The 16,741-nt window shown below is 41.2% G+C and overlaps 2 protein-coding genes across 3 annotated transcripts; both read right to left on the bottom strand.

Annotated features, from left to right (window-relative positions):
• Positions 1-125: 125 nt before the first annotated feature.
• Positions 126-7,349, bottom strand: LOC102722279 (telomere length regulation protein TEL2 homolog). Of its 2 annotated transcripts, XM_015833859.2 has the most exons (13): positions 7,089-7,349; positions 6,957-6,985; positions 6,235-6,337; positions 5,723-5,894; positions 5,158-5,346; positions 4,830-4,990; positions 4,036-4,312; positions 3,132-3,346; positions 2,948-3,046; positions 2,374-2,879; positions 1,534-2,291; positions 1,241-1,439; positions 126-461 (listed from the first exon to the last, which is right to left on the bottom strand). In XM_015833859.2, exons 1-13 carry the CDS (start codon positions 7,300-7,302, stop codon positions 312-314), a joined length of 3,072 nt encoding a protein of 1,023 aa, XP_015689345.2. In that variant the 5' UTR covers positions 7,303-7,349; the 3' UTR covers positions 126-311. The 2 variants fall into 2 exon arrangements, with proteins under 2 accessions (XP_015689345.2, XP_040376672.1); XM_040520738.1 differs by lacking the exons at positions 126-461; positions 1,241-1,439 and having other exon boundaries at positions 1,551-1,633; positions 1,726-2,291.
• A 1,710-nt stretch (positions 7,350-9,059) lies between these two features.
• On the bottom strand, positions 9,060-16,401 carry LOC102718898 (myosin-3). The gene is made up of 8 exons (XM_006647398.3): positions 16,134-16,401; positions 15,803-16,009; positions 12,563-15,712; positions 11,118-11,961; positions 10,348-11,003; positions 9,857-10,001; positions 9,698-9,779; positions 9,060-9,505 (listed from the first exon to the last, which is right to left on the bottom strand). Exons 1-8 carry the CDS (start codon positions 16,293-16,295, stop codon positions 9,403-9,405), a joined length of 5,349 nt encoding a protein of 1,782 aa, XP_006647461.2. The 5' UTR covers positions 16,296-16,401; the 3' UTR covers positions 9,060-9,402.
• Positions 16,402-16,741: the final 340 nt, after the last annotated feature.

Genomic DNA, 16,741 nt, shown 5'->3' with positions numbered 1-16,741 from the left:
CCGGCGGGGCTGATCCAACGGCCCCAGGAGCAGCCACGTCCTGCGGCCGGTGGCCCCCACGGAGCACGCGCTCCGCTCTCCCTCTCTCTCTCGGCTCATCAGTTCGGTTCGTACAGTTTTCTGACGACTTCCACACAATTTTTCACGCGAATTCAAATTCTACCATCATTTCAAATCCCAGGTTTAAAAAAGCCCACTAGTAACGACGTTATCAAGCCTAAAGCAGGATTAGCTGACGTTAGTTACATGTGTGGCAAGATAACGCTGGAGCGTTTTCTTTACTACTACGAGTTAAACACAGTATACATCGATCACATCATGTTGGCAAATGGTATGATGATGCGATCGAGCTTAGACGGTAGAGACCTGCTGCCGCTGGCGTTGCCGTGATCCGCCGATTCCAGAGCTCGTGATGTCTGAAGAGCCATCTCAGAATGGAGTCGCAGGCAGGTCATTGCCATCTGGTACAAGACAAACATGCCAATGGAGGAGTTAATGACACTGTGAAAAGTTAATGATACTTCTAGCTTTACTAAATTAGTTTCTCTTTATGAGTAAAGTAAAAACGGGAAAAGCCCTATTATACCACAAATGCTCTACATTGATGAACAAATTGCAAACTAGTGATCCTCCATAAGGCCACCTATAAAGGTGTTTCCTAGCTGACTCTCTCAATCGTCACGTAAGCAAATTTGATGACATGAAGAAAAGAGAGGGAAAGAGAGAGAAAAGCTTTTGTCATACATGGCAACGGCTTAAAGTCGAGTCTTAGCATTTATTAAAGAAAACTTTCTTGCGTGAGTGTATATAAAAAGTAAACTAGTGTAATAAAAAATATCTTATTGCATTAATAAAAAAACCACATCTGACTCTATCTTTATAGTATCATTATAAAATAGACTCTTGTTACTGACGTGGCTAGAGATAGAGCCCACAATGAGCTCTACCATTGAACATGCCCTAACAACCAAAGAGTACTTACTGATGTGCATTCTGATAGAAGACAAACATGCCAATGGACGAGTTAATGACACTGTGAAAAGTTGCTAATACTTCTAGCTTACTAAATTAGTTTCTCTTTATGAGTAAAGTAAAAACGGAAAAAAGTATTCTAAGAGAGAGAGAGAGATCGCCCTATTATACCACAAATGCTCTATACAAATACTCTACATTGATGAACAAAATGCAAACTAGTGATCCATAACTGATATATCCCCCCATAGTGACCAAGAGCACTTACTGATGTGCATTCTGTATCAGGATCGGTTTCAGCAACGTGAAGAGCCCATGTGCGTATCCACTCCAAACCAGCAGAAATGTCCTGATTTCCTTCTATAAGAGCTGATGCGACGTACGACGGGTGCAGCGCTATCAAGATGCAAGAAGCTGCAAACAGCACAGACCTTCTGACATACGCTTCAGGATGTTGCGAAACAGCCCTGTAGAAACGAAATTTTAATGTCAAAAATCATGTCACTTGGTTACAGAGAAAGTTCCTTGACACGGGGAAATGCTTGTTTAGACTGGGCATACCTAGATCTTATCATATCAAGAAGAGCTGGGGCAATAGCAGATGCTTCTGGATGCATTGCTATGCACTTCATACAGACACCAAGCATGTATATCAATTTACCTAGGACAACAAAATCCCGATTCAGCAAGTCAACACCATGTGATCTTTTATCATATCCTTGCATGACAGGGAGCATAAAAGCAGCAGCATACAAAGGAAATCTGTTTTTTGACCACTCTGTCTGCATATCTTTAGCTTTTTCAAGACCCCATTTACGAGATTTTCCTGATTTAACTTGACCTGATCTAGATGGAACTTCTCTTTCATACCGGTGCGACCAGTTCAGAAGTGTTCCTGATTCTGAAACTTCCCTCCAAGGACCTGCACCCGGAGGTCCCCTGTCACTAGGAACTAGCCAAGAAGGAGAGGTGTCAGATATCAAGTTTCCATGCCGCAGCTCTCTCCTTACAATTTTAGTTTCAGCAAGCTCCTGCGCCGCCTCAGTCATAACATCAATAATCAAAATGCGCTGACTTACATCCACGCTTGATGAGTATAGCAATTTGGTGAGAACGTCTAATGATTCAAATGTGCAGGTTACCAGCAAGGCAACTAGTGCCTTCTGTCTCTTTTCTTCAGTAGAATCTTCCTCTCCTTCCATTGCCACATCAGAGCAACGAACATGCACAAGTGCTCTAGCAAGATCACCTGAGTTGTGGCGTAATTCATCAGGTGAAGCTCTCACAAGCTTTTCGGCAGAACTCAGAGCGTTTTCAACCTTGGGGGAAAAAAAGGGAGGATGATCAGGATTTTACAAGAATTTTTTCTGCAAGTACAGGTAGCACTAAATGGAAACTTACACCATCTGGGTCATCAGGTTTTCGTAGTGCAGCAGCAAGATCTGTTAGTTGGGTGAATTTCTTCTGCAAATCTGTGTCATCGTCTGATAGATCATATGGCTCCAAGGATGATTCACTGGAGGCATCAATGTTCATTCTTTCCTCATCACATTCTTCCTCCTCGAAATCCCCATTCATAGCATGGCCAGACGTTTCACAAGAATCTAGTGATTTGATCTCTACGATTTTCGCCCTGTTATCTGAAATACCATGTTTGATAGCCTTTGCCTTTTTCTCAGCAACATGTTTCTTGTTCTCAGGCAAAGATGCTTTCAGCTTGCTTCTATGTTCTACATCCTTCGGAGCTGTGATTTCCTTAGGAGATAAAACCCCAAAGTCCCACTCAACATTCTCTAAACAGTTCTCATCAAGGTATAGGGGATTGTTTGGATCAACGATTTTAGAAAATGTCAATGCAATAGCACTGGCCATCTTCCGGATTAAATCAACTGGACTCTCTAACCTACCTGCAGCATAAGAGCATTCAGTATTACCATAATACAATAAGCTAACTCAAAGAGTGAAAAATACTCACAGCTTACTCCTTCAAGTATATTGTTCAATACATCTTTAGTTGTTTCTAATTCTCTTTTTGACATCTTCTCCAAACATAACCCAATTGCTGCAGTAATGTCTGGATGTTGATTAAGAGGAACAAGTAAAATGATAATTTGCAAATATAAAATGGAAAATACAGTTTTGAGTGCCTCAAAGGATACAAGCTTGTTGCTCCACTGGGTATGATTGAACACACTCTTTCTTGGACCATGCACTGACTAAAGTTTGCAGTGTACCAAGGAAGTTAGATGTCCTTTGCTTCTGAGTTTCTATAGCTGAATTTGGTGGGAATTGAAAGACAGCATAGTGAAGAATCCATCTCAGACAGCATAGAGGAAATGTTTTCCAAAGCAAAAATTTGTCGACAAACATTCCCCTGAAGAAAGCACAGAGAATTATATGATGAAAGAAAAGAAAAGAAAAGAAAAGACAGATTAAAGATTATCGAATCAATTGCACCATGCTGTTTTACACTAAATAGACACCCATAATTAGGCCATAATGAAAATTAAGTCAATATACAGGGCACCTTGTTTGTCCTTCATAGGAATGTAGCAACAAAAACATACAGGGTATCTGAAGAATATCAGTCGCCTTACCTAAAACACCCACTAACTGAAAAGTGCAATAGATTAGAGCCTTAGACTTGACTATTATATTAACAAAATATAGATCTTTTATCCCAGATAAATTTATAGGCAATTATAACCAAATATCTTATTGGATGTCAACCTGAATATGAGATACCAAAAGTATGTGTTACAGTGGTATACTAAAAACAAGATGATATATGCTCAACAAAAACAATGATGCCTCAAGGACTTCTGGGCAGAAACATGGAAAATAACTTGTGCTGATCAGTTCTTGCAGAAAAATCTTCATGAAATCACGAAAACTGATTGGCACAGTTGTAAATTGAACATTTTAAACAGACCCAGGGGGCACTTTTTCCTTCACAGATCAATGTAGCATGCCAGACACAGATGAATCAACAAGGTGGATAAGCTAATTAACAAGCACTTTAACTGTTGCATAGGATTAAAATGCACCTAAGTACTATCTCACCTCATAACAGTGTTATGCATGAAGCTCTGGTTAAACAAAGTCCACAGAATCCAGTATGCCTCCTCATCACTTGTACGTTGTGATGCGAGTTGGCGCAGCATCTCTTCTGCCAACCTTTCAATGGAATGCTGGTCTCTAATTGCCTCAACCATATTAAACCAAAATCGAGACTGGGAAACACGCTTGATCATGTCAGGACCTATCGTTTTATGATCAGATTCCATACATCTCTTTAAGTGGCTACGGATCCTAGGAATCAGCTCAGCAACTAAAATGCCTGAAAAGAATAAGATATATCATCACAAATACAAATTAACCTGGCTGCCTAAATTTACAACTAATAGGGGAAAAAAGGGTACACAGATTACAAAGTAGAAGTTGTTAATGACTAGAACAATGTGCTAGGCTGATCAACTATGACACGTTCCTATGCTATTGCTAGGTCAGATCTCAACCATTGCATACCCAGTCTATTGTGACTGTCAAAAGTGAACATCGTGGACAAAAGCCCCAAAACAGGCTACCTTCAATGATTACAATATCAGCTGGGGATATCAGTTGACCTGTGTTGTTATTAGTTAAGGATTAAGAATCACATGAGAATAAAAATGATCTGCTCCTTAACCCTTGTGGCAGACCCTGTACTGCAAACATAGATATGGAGTTGAATACACTATAATCCTACCAGACACAAATGCATTGCAAAACCATTAGTGCACTAACTAGAACTGCCCCAATTAGTAAATAAAAATGTCAAAGCAGGTCAAGCTACATCCTTAAGGATGAATCCCCACCAGTAGATCCACGACGACTAACACGAGATATCGTTTCACCAACGAAGAGTAACACTGAATTAGAGGCATCTGATCCATTAGCATCTTCATCAGCATCCAACTCCACAGTTGCTTGTTCAGCTCCAAGAAGAAGCTGATCCACGACACACTTGAAGAATGACCTTGGTTTCCATCAAGGATTTACAGTTTGGAGGAACACACATAGTGCAAATAAATAAAAATTAACTGAGAAAGATCTAAGAAAAAGAAGGAAAAAACAACAAAGACGTTTGTGTTTGTGTGTGTGTGTGGGGGGGGGGGGGGGGGGGGGTGGGGGGGTTGAGGATACGATGATGACAATGCAGGTGAAGCACCCATTCTTGTTTTATCTGGAATAGATGCGAGTAGTTGCGCAACCCTTGAAATCAAAGTTGCTCTGCCTGGGTTGAGATTGTCCTCATCATGCTTGCTGCTGACAGTGAACTCTGCAATAATCTGGCCTACCCCCTTATTCTCAACCAAACATAGAATTAACAGCCTGAAAAGAGGAAAAGTAAAGACAAACCAAAGCTCAAAATATAGTTATCAGGTGGAGAAAAAGGAAGAAATCAGATAGTAACAGACCCAGGAATTATCAGATAAGATGTGCATGCTAAATTGTTTGATTCCGCATGACTCAATCATAAAATAGAGTAAGAATACAAACTAAACTATTGGGAAAATACATGATATCAGTACAGACCCATGTAGTTGAAGTGTTGAACTGCCCTACAACGTTTGGGTGTAATAAATTTGAACTCAAAGGGGATTGTCAAAAAAAGGGCTGGGCTATAGACTTATACTAAGCAAACAAAGTTGGACAAATAAAAGCTTCAGGTGTAATTAGGAATTGATACATCGTTCATTGATAATACCTTTCAATGTTTGAACATATAGTGTTATGATCTTCCTTAGAGCCTCCTTTATGAGACAAAGCAGGAACAAGAGCTTGAATGACTTCAGTTGGAGGTCCTTTGACAAAAAACGAATCATAGATTTCCTTCCTTGCAGAGGCACTGATCTGCCGTAACCACTTCAAGGCAACATCTGGACAATCAAAGTGGGAGAATGGGATTTTAACTGAAAGTAGTTTGTAAGTGATCTAACTGTGATGAATAATCAAAATGTTTGAGTATAATAATCAAATTTTTGACATGAGTCCCCCTTTGAGGTTTTGATAATGGCACAAGTCAAGTGTTAATTTGCATGCAAACCATGAATACATTCTGAGATTGGTAACAATCAAATGAAGTAAGACTTGTAGAGAATGTAGCTGGCACTGGCAGATAATATTATAAGCAAACAGGGAGAGTTGCAGTGTTGCACATGTCAACAATGCCAGTGATGCCAAGTATGTATGCAGTGACAGATTTAAGAGTAAACTTACTGCTTAGCAATATCTTTGATATAGTAGGAAATGCTGGACCATGGTAAAAAGCATGCATCCAAGATCCCTGTTCATCATCGCTGAGGCTTATCGCATTGATAATCTGATAGTACAGAAAAACAGATAACTCTCCCTGTTACATCATGGCCTTAAAGGCTGGAACTCCAACTGGCTATTTGTCTGAATCACATTGAAGGAAGCATGTGTCTTTGAATATTCATACTAATTTATCCCTCAAGTGTGAAACATGGTCCTTTGTATTCTGAATGCATTATCAAATGACAGAGGTTTTTTTAATGAATCCTGCTGCTGCTCACCTAGCAAGGTTTGCACTTTTATTACCCATTTTGTGACCAATAATGTTATAGCTTTATCAATTTGATGCCTATTGATTGGAAAATTACACAGATCATCACAATCCAGTTTCAGTGTATTTCCTCCGAGAGATCAATTTCCTCAAATACTGCAATTTAGACAATAGAACGATTGAAACATAGAACCGACATATCCATGTAACCAATAAATAGTTCACTTGCTATCTTGTTGTGTGATTGCAACTCAAAACAGAAAATGGCCTCTTTTTTTTCTCCAAAAACTGACAGACCCCTTCCATCATTCTTAGAAAGACACAAATTTTCTATGCCAGAAACTAAAAATCCTAGTAATAAACTCGCCGTTTTTCAGAGATGAACAATGGAGGCCTAAATTAGCCAGAGCTTCACCTGGCTCCTGAAGGGCTCGTCCACGGTACCTGCGGGAAAGCAGACGCAAACGAGAGAGAGCGTCAGACACTCCCAATAACACGAACCAGATATGGAGATAAGACTATGTCGGATTAGGATTCGGAGCCTCACCGGCTACGGCAGCGGAGTCCACGGGGAAGACGAGGGCGGCGACGGCGTGGATCGCGCGGACAACCTCGCCGGCGCTAGACGCAGTGGCGACCGCGTCGGCCGCCTCCGACACCTTGTCCAGGGTTAGGTCTTCGCGGCGCGCGCCTCCATAGTCGCCGCCGCCGCCCCGAGAGGCCGCAGCACCCGCCGCGGAGCTGCTTGGCTTGCTCGCCATGGGAAGGGAAACACACAAACTAGGTATGGTTATAAACTCTCGACCAAATAAAAATGAGGAGACTACGGCACGGGATATCGTGCGTACGGAACATATCTGTGAAAACTCAGAAACACGATGTAGCACGTGGTACCGGTGACTTATTGTCTATCAATTAGCACACCTAAATTAATTGTTCATTTAACTGTTCCGTCCGAACGAAACCCCGTTTGGTAGCTTTTTCCAATAAAAATAGGTTAATTGGATTTACGTCGTTATAACTTTTATGGTTTTAAAATATGCTATCACTATTTACTCATTTCTCAAAAAATCTATCCAAGTATCACATATCCGATGTCTCTCGGATTAGATTCGTTGTAAGGATAGAGGTCATATTACCTTCTAGGTTTGGCTTTGTAATGGTGAGAGAATTTGTAACTATATCATTATAAATTAATAGCTATTTGATAGTTGCCACTACTTTTATTTGATGTACCAAAATGTTTTTCTCTTCCTATATATTATCCACTTTTTTCCCTGTTTCATCTCCTTCTTTCTTTCGCTCTCTTCACAACCATCTCTCTTCCATAACTTACCGCTAACTAAGATAGTCTCGCAACATCTCAGCATTGGAATACGTAACAACTAAGACATCGACTACAGAGTAACGGTGGTTATATTTTAATAAATTGAAGAACTGGAAAATATTAAGTTTCTACGGCCAGCATCACTAGCATAATACTTCTATAATTTAATAAATGACACATTAACATTTTAATACACGTCTAACCATTCATGTTAATCAAAAGTTTTATGCAAATATGTGAAACATAAATTATAATTAAGATCATTTAGTAATAATTCCAATCAAACAAAATAAATGATATGCAAGCTCTATAACAGGCTAGTTGGTTGCCGAGGCCAGCCTCAAATGCTTGAGAGACAACATAACACACCTCACTCGATCATTGATATTGTCCTTTGGTAGCTACTTTTCGTTGTTGCGGATGTGGCAAAACTCTCACAAAGCCAACACAACTCTATAGTCACCCTATCACTGTCGTACAATCCGTGATGCCTAGAGGAAGGTGGTGGTGTTGACGAGCGAAGGGTGGCAACGCTCAACGCAAAGGAAAATGTGTTGGCTCTAGAAGACATGAGGGGAAAATAGGCAAGGAGTGTTAGAAGGGAGGAGACAAGAAGTAGATATGTTTAGGACATGTCCAAAGATAGAGTTTAATATTGACTATTCCATCATCCTTGTCAGCAACACTATTTTATAAATACACATACAAAGACAGAGTCAGATATAGTTTCTTCATTAATACTATAAAATATATTTTTATTACTCTTCTTTTATTTCAATCCATCTAACATAACAAAAATTCCATTAATAAATGCTAAGAATCGACTCTTAGCCGTTTTCATGCATGACAACGACTTTTCCCTCTCTTTCATCTACGTCAACAAATTTGTATATATGACATTTGAGAACAAATTTGTATATGTGACATTTGAGAGTCAGCTAATAAACACCATTGTATGTTACTATGTCATTCATTACCTGCTTCAGATTAATAATGTGACTCAATAATTAAGATTACGGTAACTCTAAATGGAAAGAAACGAGACCTTAGTTTGTGAGAATGATTTCAACTATATAAATACTGTTGAAACATAAATCCAAAAGATAGTACGATGCATAGGTAATCGAATTATACATCAGAAGCGGATGAAATGCGGGTCCAAGCAGCCAACAACATTGTGTTTTTCGAAAATAAGCCCGAACATTTAAAAGCTTTCATTACAACCAACAGCTTTTTTATTTCATATTATTGTCATCATGCTTCCCGAAGAAACCAGGACGAATTCATCATGGTCACACCAGAAACATCCACTTCTTCAGCTAACAAAGAATGGTATTGTTCTTTTCTGCACGTATTACATTCTGTGCGCGGAATTCAACACGTACTGCTCGAGTACAATTTCTGAGCAGCTATCAGGGAATGAAAAGAATGGCATTTGTACCAGGTATAGTTAAGAAGAAGGAAAGAAAAACTGTGAATATATCTGCTATTGTACAATTATGCTACGATTGCTTTGGTTATTGACAAGCAATGGTCACAAGATGCTGCCTATCACCCATAGGTGCAAGAAGAGCCAGTAAACCATGAGTCCTAGCCTTGCACGAGGCCGGTTCATCAGAATTTGGCTCCCTGAGACCCTACAGAAAAAATACAGGATAGTAAGACTTAAACGAACGATATTAGAACGTTCAGAAAAGCACTCCGAGCTATGCGAAGTAAGAAGCACTACTTTGTTCCCACAAGACCATCATAACTCTCGATGCAACGATAAATCAACCTAAGACCCTCAGAGTTCAACGGCATTGTTTGTTGAAGTGTAAACAGCTTACCAGATGCCATCAACCCTATCAGCAATCTGTTTTCCTTGTGCTGGAATCATTCCAGATGTATGCAGTGATTTAAATATGCGCCCTGCAATACAAAACATAGAGCACTGTCATTGACACATCAAAAAAGATATAAACAACACAGGAAAGACGCTGTGTTACCTTTGTCGTCTGAATCTTGTGCAGTAATTAGCCGTTCAGACTCTCGGCCAATATTCAGAACAAGATGGTCAGATGAACCTTTTCGCATTATTCTTGAATGTGCAGCCGTAGGGACAGAAGAAATTGAAGCCTTCCCTGCTGGTCCCTGCAGACAAGTGGACTAATGTTACAACCAAGCATAGATTGAATATTCATACATGTTCAAGAGATGTGCTGGCATGTGAAGTATCAAAAACGAAAATGCTTGTATAATATTTTGTGGCCAGGGAAATACTCTCTCCATCATAAAATGTAAGGGATTCTGGGAACGAATCTAGACAAACACTTTCTAGATTCATCTCCAGAATCTCTTATATTTAAGGACAGAGGTAGTAACACAAAAGAACAGTAATATTACTGTAAAATAGTATTATGAGTGTCAATGATATCCCTAAAAAAGGTAATTGAGCAAAAGAAAAGAAACGATGAGATGAAAGGCAGACAACGTTTACCAAATCTTCAGTATCAGATATCTCTGAACCAACCGCTGAGGAAGATGCTTCGAATGCTCTATCTACATTAGCCTCTGGCTGAACAAGCCGAACATGATGCAAATCATCAAACACCTTAACTTTTGTTGACAATTCCTCAATTGCCTTTTCCCTGGCCTGTAGCTTTGCTCCCAGCTCCTGTATTAAAGATTTAGCATTCCCAGATTCCATATTTGAGGAAATTATTAGTTTTTCCAGCTTTGATAACAGCGCATGTGTGCTTGTAGGCTTGTTATCTTCTAGTGCTTCTTTTCCTCCAATATATCCTAATCGCTGAATCATCCTTTCCATGCTAACTGTTACCTCAAGTAGCTCACTATTCTTTGATTCTAGCTCCCTGCGGTTTGAGTCACTATTTCTGGATGCCTCCTTTAGCTGCTCAATTTCACGAGCATGGGACTCAAGATTTAAATGTAAATCTTCATTTTCATATCTCAAGGTATCCACTTCGTGCCGAAGCGCATCAACTTCATCAATGAGAGTGAAGAGCTTTTCAATAGGACTAGAGGATATAGCCAATTCTCTCTGCAAATGCGACTCAGCAGATGATATATTTAGCTTATTTATTTTCTCAAAAAGCGCTTCTAGTTGATCCTTTGAAATAACTTTGGCCATACCTGAATATTTACATAGGGAGAGAGTTAGGACAAGAGTGAAACAAGTAAATAGGTTCCAAGTAGGAAATTGTCAATAAAATAATGTCCAGTTGGTAGTTTCATAAGAGGAATTACCTCTGTCTATTTTACTCTGTGCGTGCTCTAATGACAGCAGCTCTAACTCTTTTTCCTTCAACATATTCTCCCTTTCTTGGTACTCCTGGATCTTTATTTCCATTCCCTTGCACTCATCTTTTAATGTTTCAAGATCTTTCTCCAGCAAACAAACTCTTTTTACATACTGCTCATGCTCCTGCGAAGAAGTTTCAGCAGCTGACTCCATTTGTTTCAGCCTCGACTTTAACTCATCTAACAAGGTGAACACTGCCCCTTTCTGATTAGATAATTTTTCAGACTCTGACTTCAGTTTGCTTACAGTAGATAATAAAGCATCTGAAACCTTAATATAATCACCATCATCCATATCCTTCAAAACAGATAAAGATCCTTCAACTTTTGATACAGCGTTGGAGTTTCCTGTTGCCAATTCTATTGCATAGCCTAGTTCAAGAAGATCATCAGAAATGGTTTGAATCTGTTGGCTACAATTAATACAACTTGATGACATTGCCCTCAACTCTTTCTGTAGATAAAGCAATTCGGCTTCTTGAGCTCTGTTATGAGTGTCCTTGTTTTGCAATTCATTCCTCAAGGTACCATGCTCTTCTAAAGTATGAGCAACATTGCTACTTGCCAATTGCAAAGAGCGATGAACCAGCATGATATTATGATTCATGAAACCTGACAAGTCTTTAAAAAACTCAGACAGGTATTCAGCTTGGTTGCTCATCTGTTCAACAATAGTAGAGAACGACAAAACACCATCAGCATTCCCTTTTCTAATTTTGCTGCTCGCCATTCTTTCAGTAACAAAGTTATCGTAGTCTGGAAGAGAGAACGGCATTCCTGTTTCTGAATCCTGCTTATGAAGATATTAAATGGTCAGATTAAGTTTGCCAGCCAAGTCAACACATTTTGAGATGCATAAAGCATAAACCATGCAAAAACATTTTTCAATTAGAAAAAAAAAATCTCTCATTTAAAAATAGAACTAGCCAAAGTTTCCCCATTTCAAACTTGAATTCTGTTGTGGGGTGGCAGTGGGGAGAGAAAAGCAACAGATTTTTGCTCGTTCTCTCCAGCCTGCTAGCATCAGAAGTCCTAATACTACCAAATATATTGGTAAGAAACAATTGCAAACATAAGAATTGCTCCCACATTACAAGCTCAACAAATGAACTGAATTGCGTGCGTGTATAGAGGAGTAACTGTTATGATTAGAGGCCAGAGAGAGAATTTAGCTAGATCTATTGTGTTAAGATGAAGTTGGTGACAAAGTCTTGAGTCCTGACTTTATATTAAAACTTGAGAAAGCTCCCTAGTTCAATAAAAGCATAAATGCACTGAACAACAGAGAATGAAATCATAAATCATTTAAACATAGAACCATGTAATTGTGTGTGCATGTGGCCAGGAGAGAGAACGAGAGAGAGAGAGAGAGAGGGGGGGGGGGCATTTACCTCCATTATTGGATCAATCTGAAAACCCTTCACAGCAAGCTGTTCGTGCATACTCCTCAACATAAGGCCCATTTCTCCCAAGCTACTGACCTTCTTGCGAAATTCTTCAGCCATTAATGATAAGAGATTGTCTCTCATCGCAAGTGTATTAAGTTTCTCAAGGTAACCATGATGTTCAGTCGAATGACTCTGTAAGTTTCCATGACTTTTATCCAACTCTTCCAAATATTCGGCAAGCTTGGCATTAAGAGCACTGGTTTCTGTTTCATGTTTGGCTTCAGCCACCTTCTTTTCAGCATCAAGAACAGAAAGGTTCACTCTGGCCTCTGACAACGCATCTTGTAGTGAGTTAATTGTTACATTGGCATCTTCTAATTTGCTGGCAGTCATAGCCAGTTCCTCATTTGTTTTCTCCAATTCCTCTTCTACAGCAGCAATATGCAATTGTACTTGCAGCTTTTCTTCAGAACTAGAAGATATATGCTCCTTTAATTTACTCAATTCATCTTCTGTTACCTTTAGGGTTGAAAGGGCATCAGCAAGCCTGCTATCTTGTGAGGTCACTTGCTCATTTGCTTTGTGTAGCTCGTTCTCCACAGAACTCTTAGCAGCTTGTAATTCCTTGATGTATTGGACAATCTGGCCTATTTTGTCGATAGGTTCCTCACATGGGTTATCAAAAGGAAGATAAATGCTTGATATCGATTCAACTAGAGCACCCCAAGAAGCTTTGGATTCTGTCAACATGCTTTCCACTTTTCCCCTTTCGTCATTAAGGGAAATAATGTCTAGCTGCAACTTTTCAGAGTGTGTAACCTTAGAAGATAGATGCTCAACTTGCTCTCTGAGATCTATAACAGCAGATTCTCTTGATGCTATCTCATACTTTAGATTCTCCATTTCCATGTTCATTGCATCAATACCTTGTTTTAGCTTATCTGTTTCAGAGTCCTTTTCATTCAATGTTTCTTTCAAATTCTCTATTTCAGAGTTATTCTCATTAAGAGCATGCTTTAACTTATCTACCTCAGAGTTTTTTGCATCCAAAGCTTGTTTTATGCTCTCTGATTCAGAGTTCAGTTCATTCCAAGCATGTTTTAACTTCTCTAAAACAGAGCTGTTTCCATCAAGAGTTTGTTTCAAGTTATCTAATTCAGAATTCTTTTCATCCAGTGCATGTTTTAGCTTCTCTATGTCAGAGTTCTTCTCATCTAGGACTTGCTTGAGTCCTTCACGCTCTTGTACCAAACCCTTGCCCTTTTTAACAGCCATTGATAGTTTCTCCCTGATTAAAGATGATTTTTCCTCCACCCGTTCAAGATCTTTCTGTAATGAGTCCCTTTCATTTTTCAGTACATAAGTTTCCTGCACCATTCTTTGTAATTCATCAGATAACCTCATCATCTCAGATTTATCAACTTTGTCTTCTTCAAGAATTATTTTACATAATGTTAATTCTTGATCTAGGGTGTAAATTTGTGTTTGAAGCTTCTCGAAAGTTTCAGACTCAACAGGAGAGGATTTCCCTCTTCCTTGGATGTTGATGAGGCACTGCTCCACTAATTTGGTACCATCCAGGATTTCATTGCCTTCCAATTGGACATCAGAAAACTCTGTAAGTGCCTTTACAAGCTCAGTATACTGTGATGAGACAACTGACAGATTATCACTAACAGCATTGTACATGGATATCAATTCAGCATGTTCATTTGTAAGTATGTCCTTTTCTTGCTTCTCTTCAAGTAGAGCTATTGTCAAGCGGTCAACTTCCTCGTGCATTGAATTCAACTTTGATTCATGTGAAGCTAATTTGTGGAGCATACTAGAGGACTCATCCTGCATCCGGGCTGCATCCTGTTTAGCCTGGTACAGTGAGTTAAGAAGCCAATGGATTTGTGAATCGAGCTCACCAGTTAAGACTGCATGTGGCAGGTCAGCTGAGCCTAGGATATCTTTAACTTTCCGGTGCTCTGAGAAGATCATGTCAGCAATTTTCTTTTGTTCAACTAGCCATTCCAATCTGTCAGTCATATCAAAGGAAAGCACATCCTGTGGGAATGATGCCTCTGACATCACCTGTTCAATGCGTTGAAGAATCCCATCCTTTGCTGAAAGGGAGACCTGAACAGAAGTAAGTGCAGTGTTTTGTTCAGTCAGTTGCTCAACAGCAGCCTTAGCAGCTTCCCATGCATTATATGTTTCTCGAAGCTCGTCCAAACATTTTTCATGCTCATTCGACTTTTCATCCAGCAAAACCTTGAGTTCCTCCACTCTGCTCTCAGCGGCTTGCATAGCATATGAGTTCTGCTGCAACTCTGTCATGCACCCATCAAGCTGAGCTGTCTTTTCTGCCAATGCCTGCTTCAACGAATCACGGTGCTGCACCAATGACTTACCCTTCGTAACAGCCATGCTGAGTTTTTCCTTAGTTGTTGATAATTTATGCTCCATCTGTTCAAAGTCTGCTTTCGCTTTTTTTGCTTCAGCATTAGCTGCATCCAGAGAGGCTTTCAAAGTCTGAAGTTCTTCAGCAAGATTCTTGTTTTCTTCCCCAAAAGTGTTCACTTTCTGCAGGAAATCTGCTTCATTCCTCTTGCTGCTAACCAATTCCTCTGAAACAATACCTAAGATGGTAGCATGATCACATCGCCCCGTAGCCACAAAATCAGGCCTCACCTCTGCTAGGACCTGCTCGAGTTGTTCAATACCCAGTAAGATGTGCTGATACCTCTCTGCCAGCAATGAAGTCTTCCTTTCAACAAGAGATATCCCATCTTCATCAGCACCCTCGCTGCTGACCTCATATTGCCCAACCACAGCGTCAACAGACGCAATAATTCTCCCAATAGCTTGTTCGGACCCTTCCCTTGATGAACCAAGGTTTGCATCCACAACCTCCCTCGTCACCTCAGCCTCTGCATACCCAACACGTAATCTCTCAATCTCCTGCTCCCTTGCACGCACCACTGAGTTCAGTTCAAGCACAAGTCTTGAGCAATCGTCAAGCATCGAGTGTAGAGGTGTCGGCGATGCCAGAACCCTCTCATCAGAGTCCTCTGCCGGCAATGATTCATGTGCTTCTCCCAACACAAGCTCACGCAACATCTTTCGGAGCACCACAGTCTCCCTTGCAAACACCTCCCTCTCTTCCTGAACCAAATTCATTCCACGTCGCGTTACAAACACATTCTAGCGCAGAAAGGAAAGCATCAACCTGGTCAGTGACAAAAGAAGCAGCACCTTATACTTCCGGCACTCGGCAGCTACGCTCGATTCGTCCGGGAAGTCGATGACAGCAATGGATTCATCTAGGGAGCGGGCGGAGCGGGAGCTGCCCACAGCGAGGTCGTCCGGGGCATCCTCGAAGGTCTCCCCGCTGGTGGTGTCGTCGGCGGGCATGTTGACGAGGACGCCGCCGTCGGGGTCAGCCCCGGGGCTCCGCGCTTCCTACATGCAGCAGCAGCAGTATCAGCAGTGCGGTGCAGAAGCTTCCATAAGCCGTCGTTCTCTCCGTGCAAACGCGTGCATCAGAATGGAGGTGGGAAGAGGCGCCGAGAGACGGCCGGCTCACCTGGGAGGGGAGCTCAACGAGGACGCCGTCGCTGCTGCCGCCCTCGTCGGACTGCACCCGGACGCGCGGCGGCGAGCGGCGTCGCGCGGAGGGGGACGAGGAAGAGGCGGACGACGAGGAGGACGACTTGGGGGAGGAGTCGGAGTCGGAGTGGTCGCCCATGGCGGGCACCGCGGCGGCGGCGGTAGATCTGGGCCCGGGGATCCGATCAGGCCATCGCCGAGGAGGAGGAAAATTTTGGGGGGTGTTTGGTCCGGTGAGAGACGATGGCTTGTGGGCCCAATCCCCGGGGTGCATGGGAGATGGAGGAGCAGAAGAGCGGCGAAGGCTTGGAGGAGACTGTGCTTACGAGTGGGGCCCACGTAGCAGGGAGACTGGGAGAGGGTGACCTGTCACAGTCGTGTTTGCATCGTGAGGGACCCACCTGTCGGTGTGTGTGTTAACCAGCGTGCCGGGAGATCGCGTGTGCTTCCTCGCGTGGGGCCCCGTGGTTGATTATCGCCGACTCGTTGACCACTGTAAATGGGACCCACGCCGTGCCGGTACGGAAAATTTAGTAATAGATTAGTATATAATTAATTAATTATTAATTATTTAAAAAATATAAA

Source organism: Oryza brachyantha, chromosome 2, assembly GCF_000231095.2.
Source record: "Oryza brachyantha chromosome 2, ObraRS2, whole genome shotgun sequence".
Classification (NCBI taxonomy): domain Eukaryota; kingdom Viridiplantae; phylum Streptophyta; class Magnoliopsida; order Poales; family Poaceae; genus Oryza; species Oryza brachyantha.
The sequence above is the reverse complement of the archived record's forward strand: the minus strand, read 5'-3'. Positions and strand labels throughout refer to the sequence as shown.

Coding starts and splice junctions, on each gene's coding strand:
- LOC102722279 (XM_015833859.2), bottom strand. CDS start 7,302: ATGGCGAGCAAGCCAAGCAGCTCCGCGGCGGGTGCTGCGGCCTCTCGG. Junction 5,347..5,722: donor ATATGTTCAAACATTGAAAG/GTATTATCAATG, acceptor TCCTCTTTTCAG/GCTGTTAATTCTATGTTTGG. Junction 4,991..5,157: donor TCACCTGCATTGTCATCATC/GTATCCTCAACC, acceptor ATGGAAACCAAG/GTCATTCTTCAAGTGTGTCG.
- LOC102718898 (XM_006647398.3), bottom strand. CDS start 16,295: ATGGGCGACCACTCCGACTCCGACTCCTCCCCCAAGTCGTCCTCCTCG. Junction 11,962..12,562: donor AGATTGATCCAATAATGGAG/GTAAATGCCCCC, acceptor CTTCATAAGCAG/GATTCAGAAACAGGAATGCC. Junction 11,004..11,117: donor ACAGAGTAAAATAGACAGAG/GTAATTCCTCTT, acceptor GTAAATATTCAG/GTATGGCCAAAGTTATTTCA.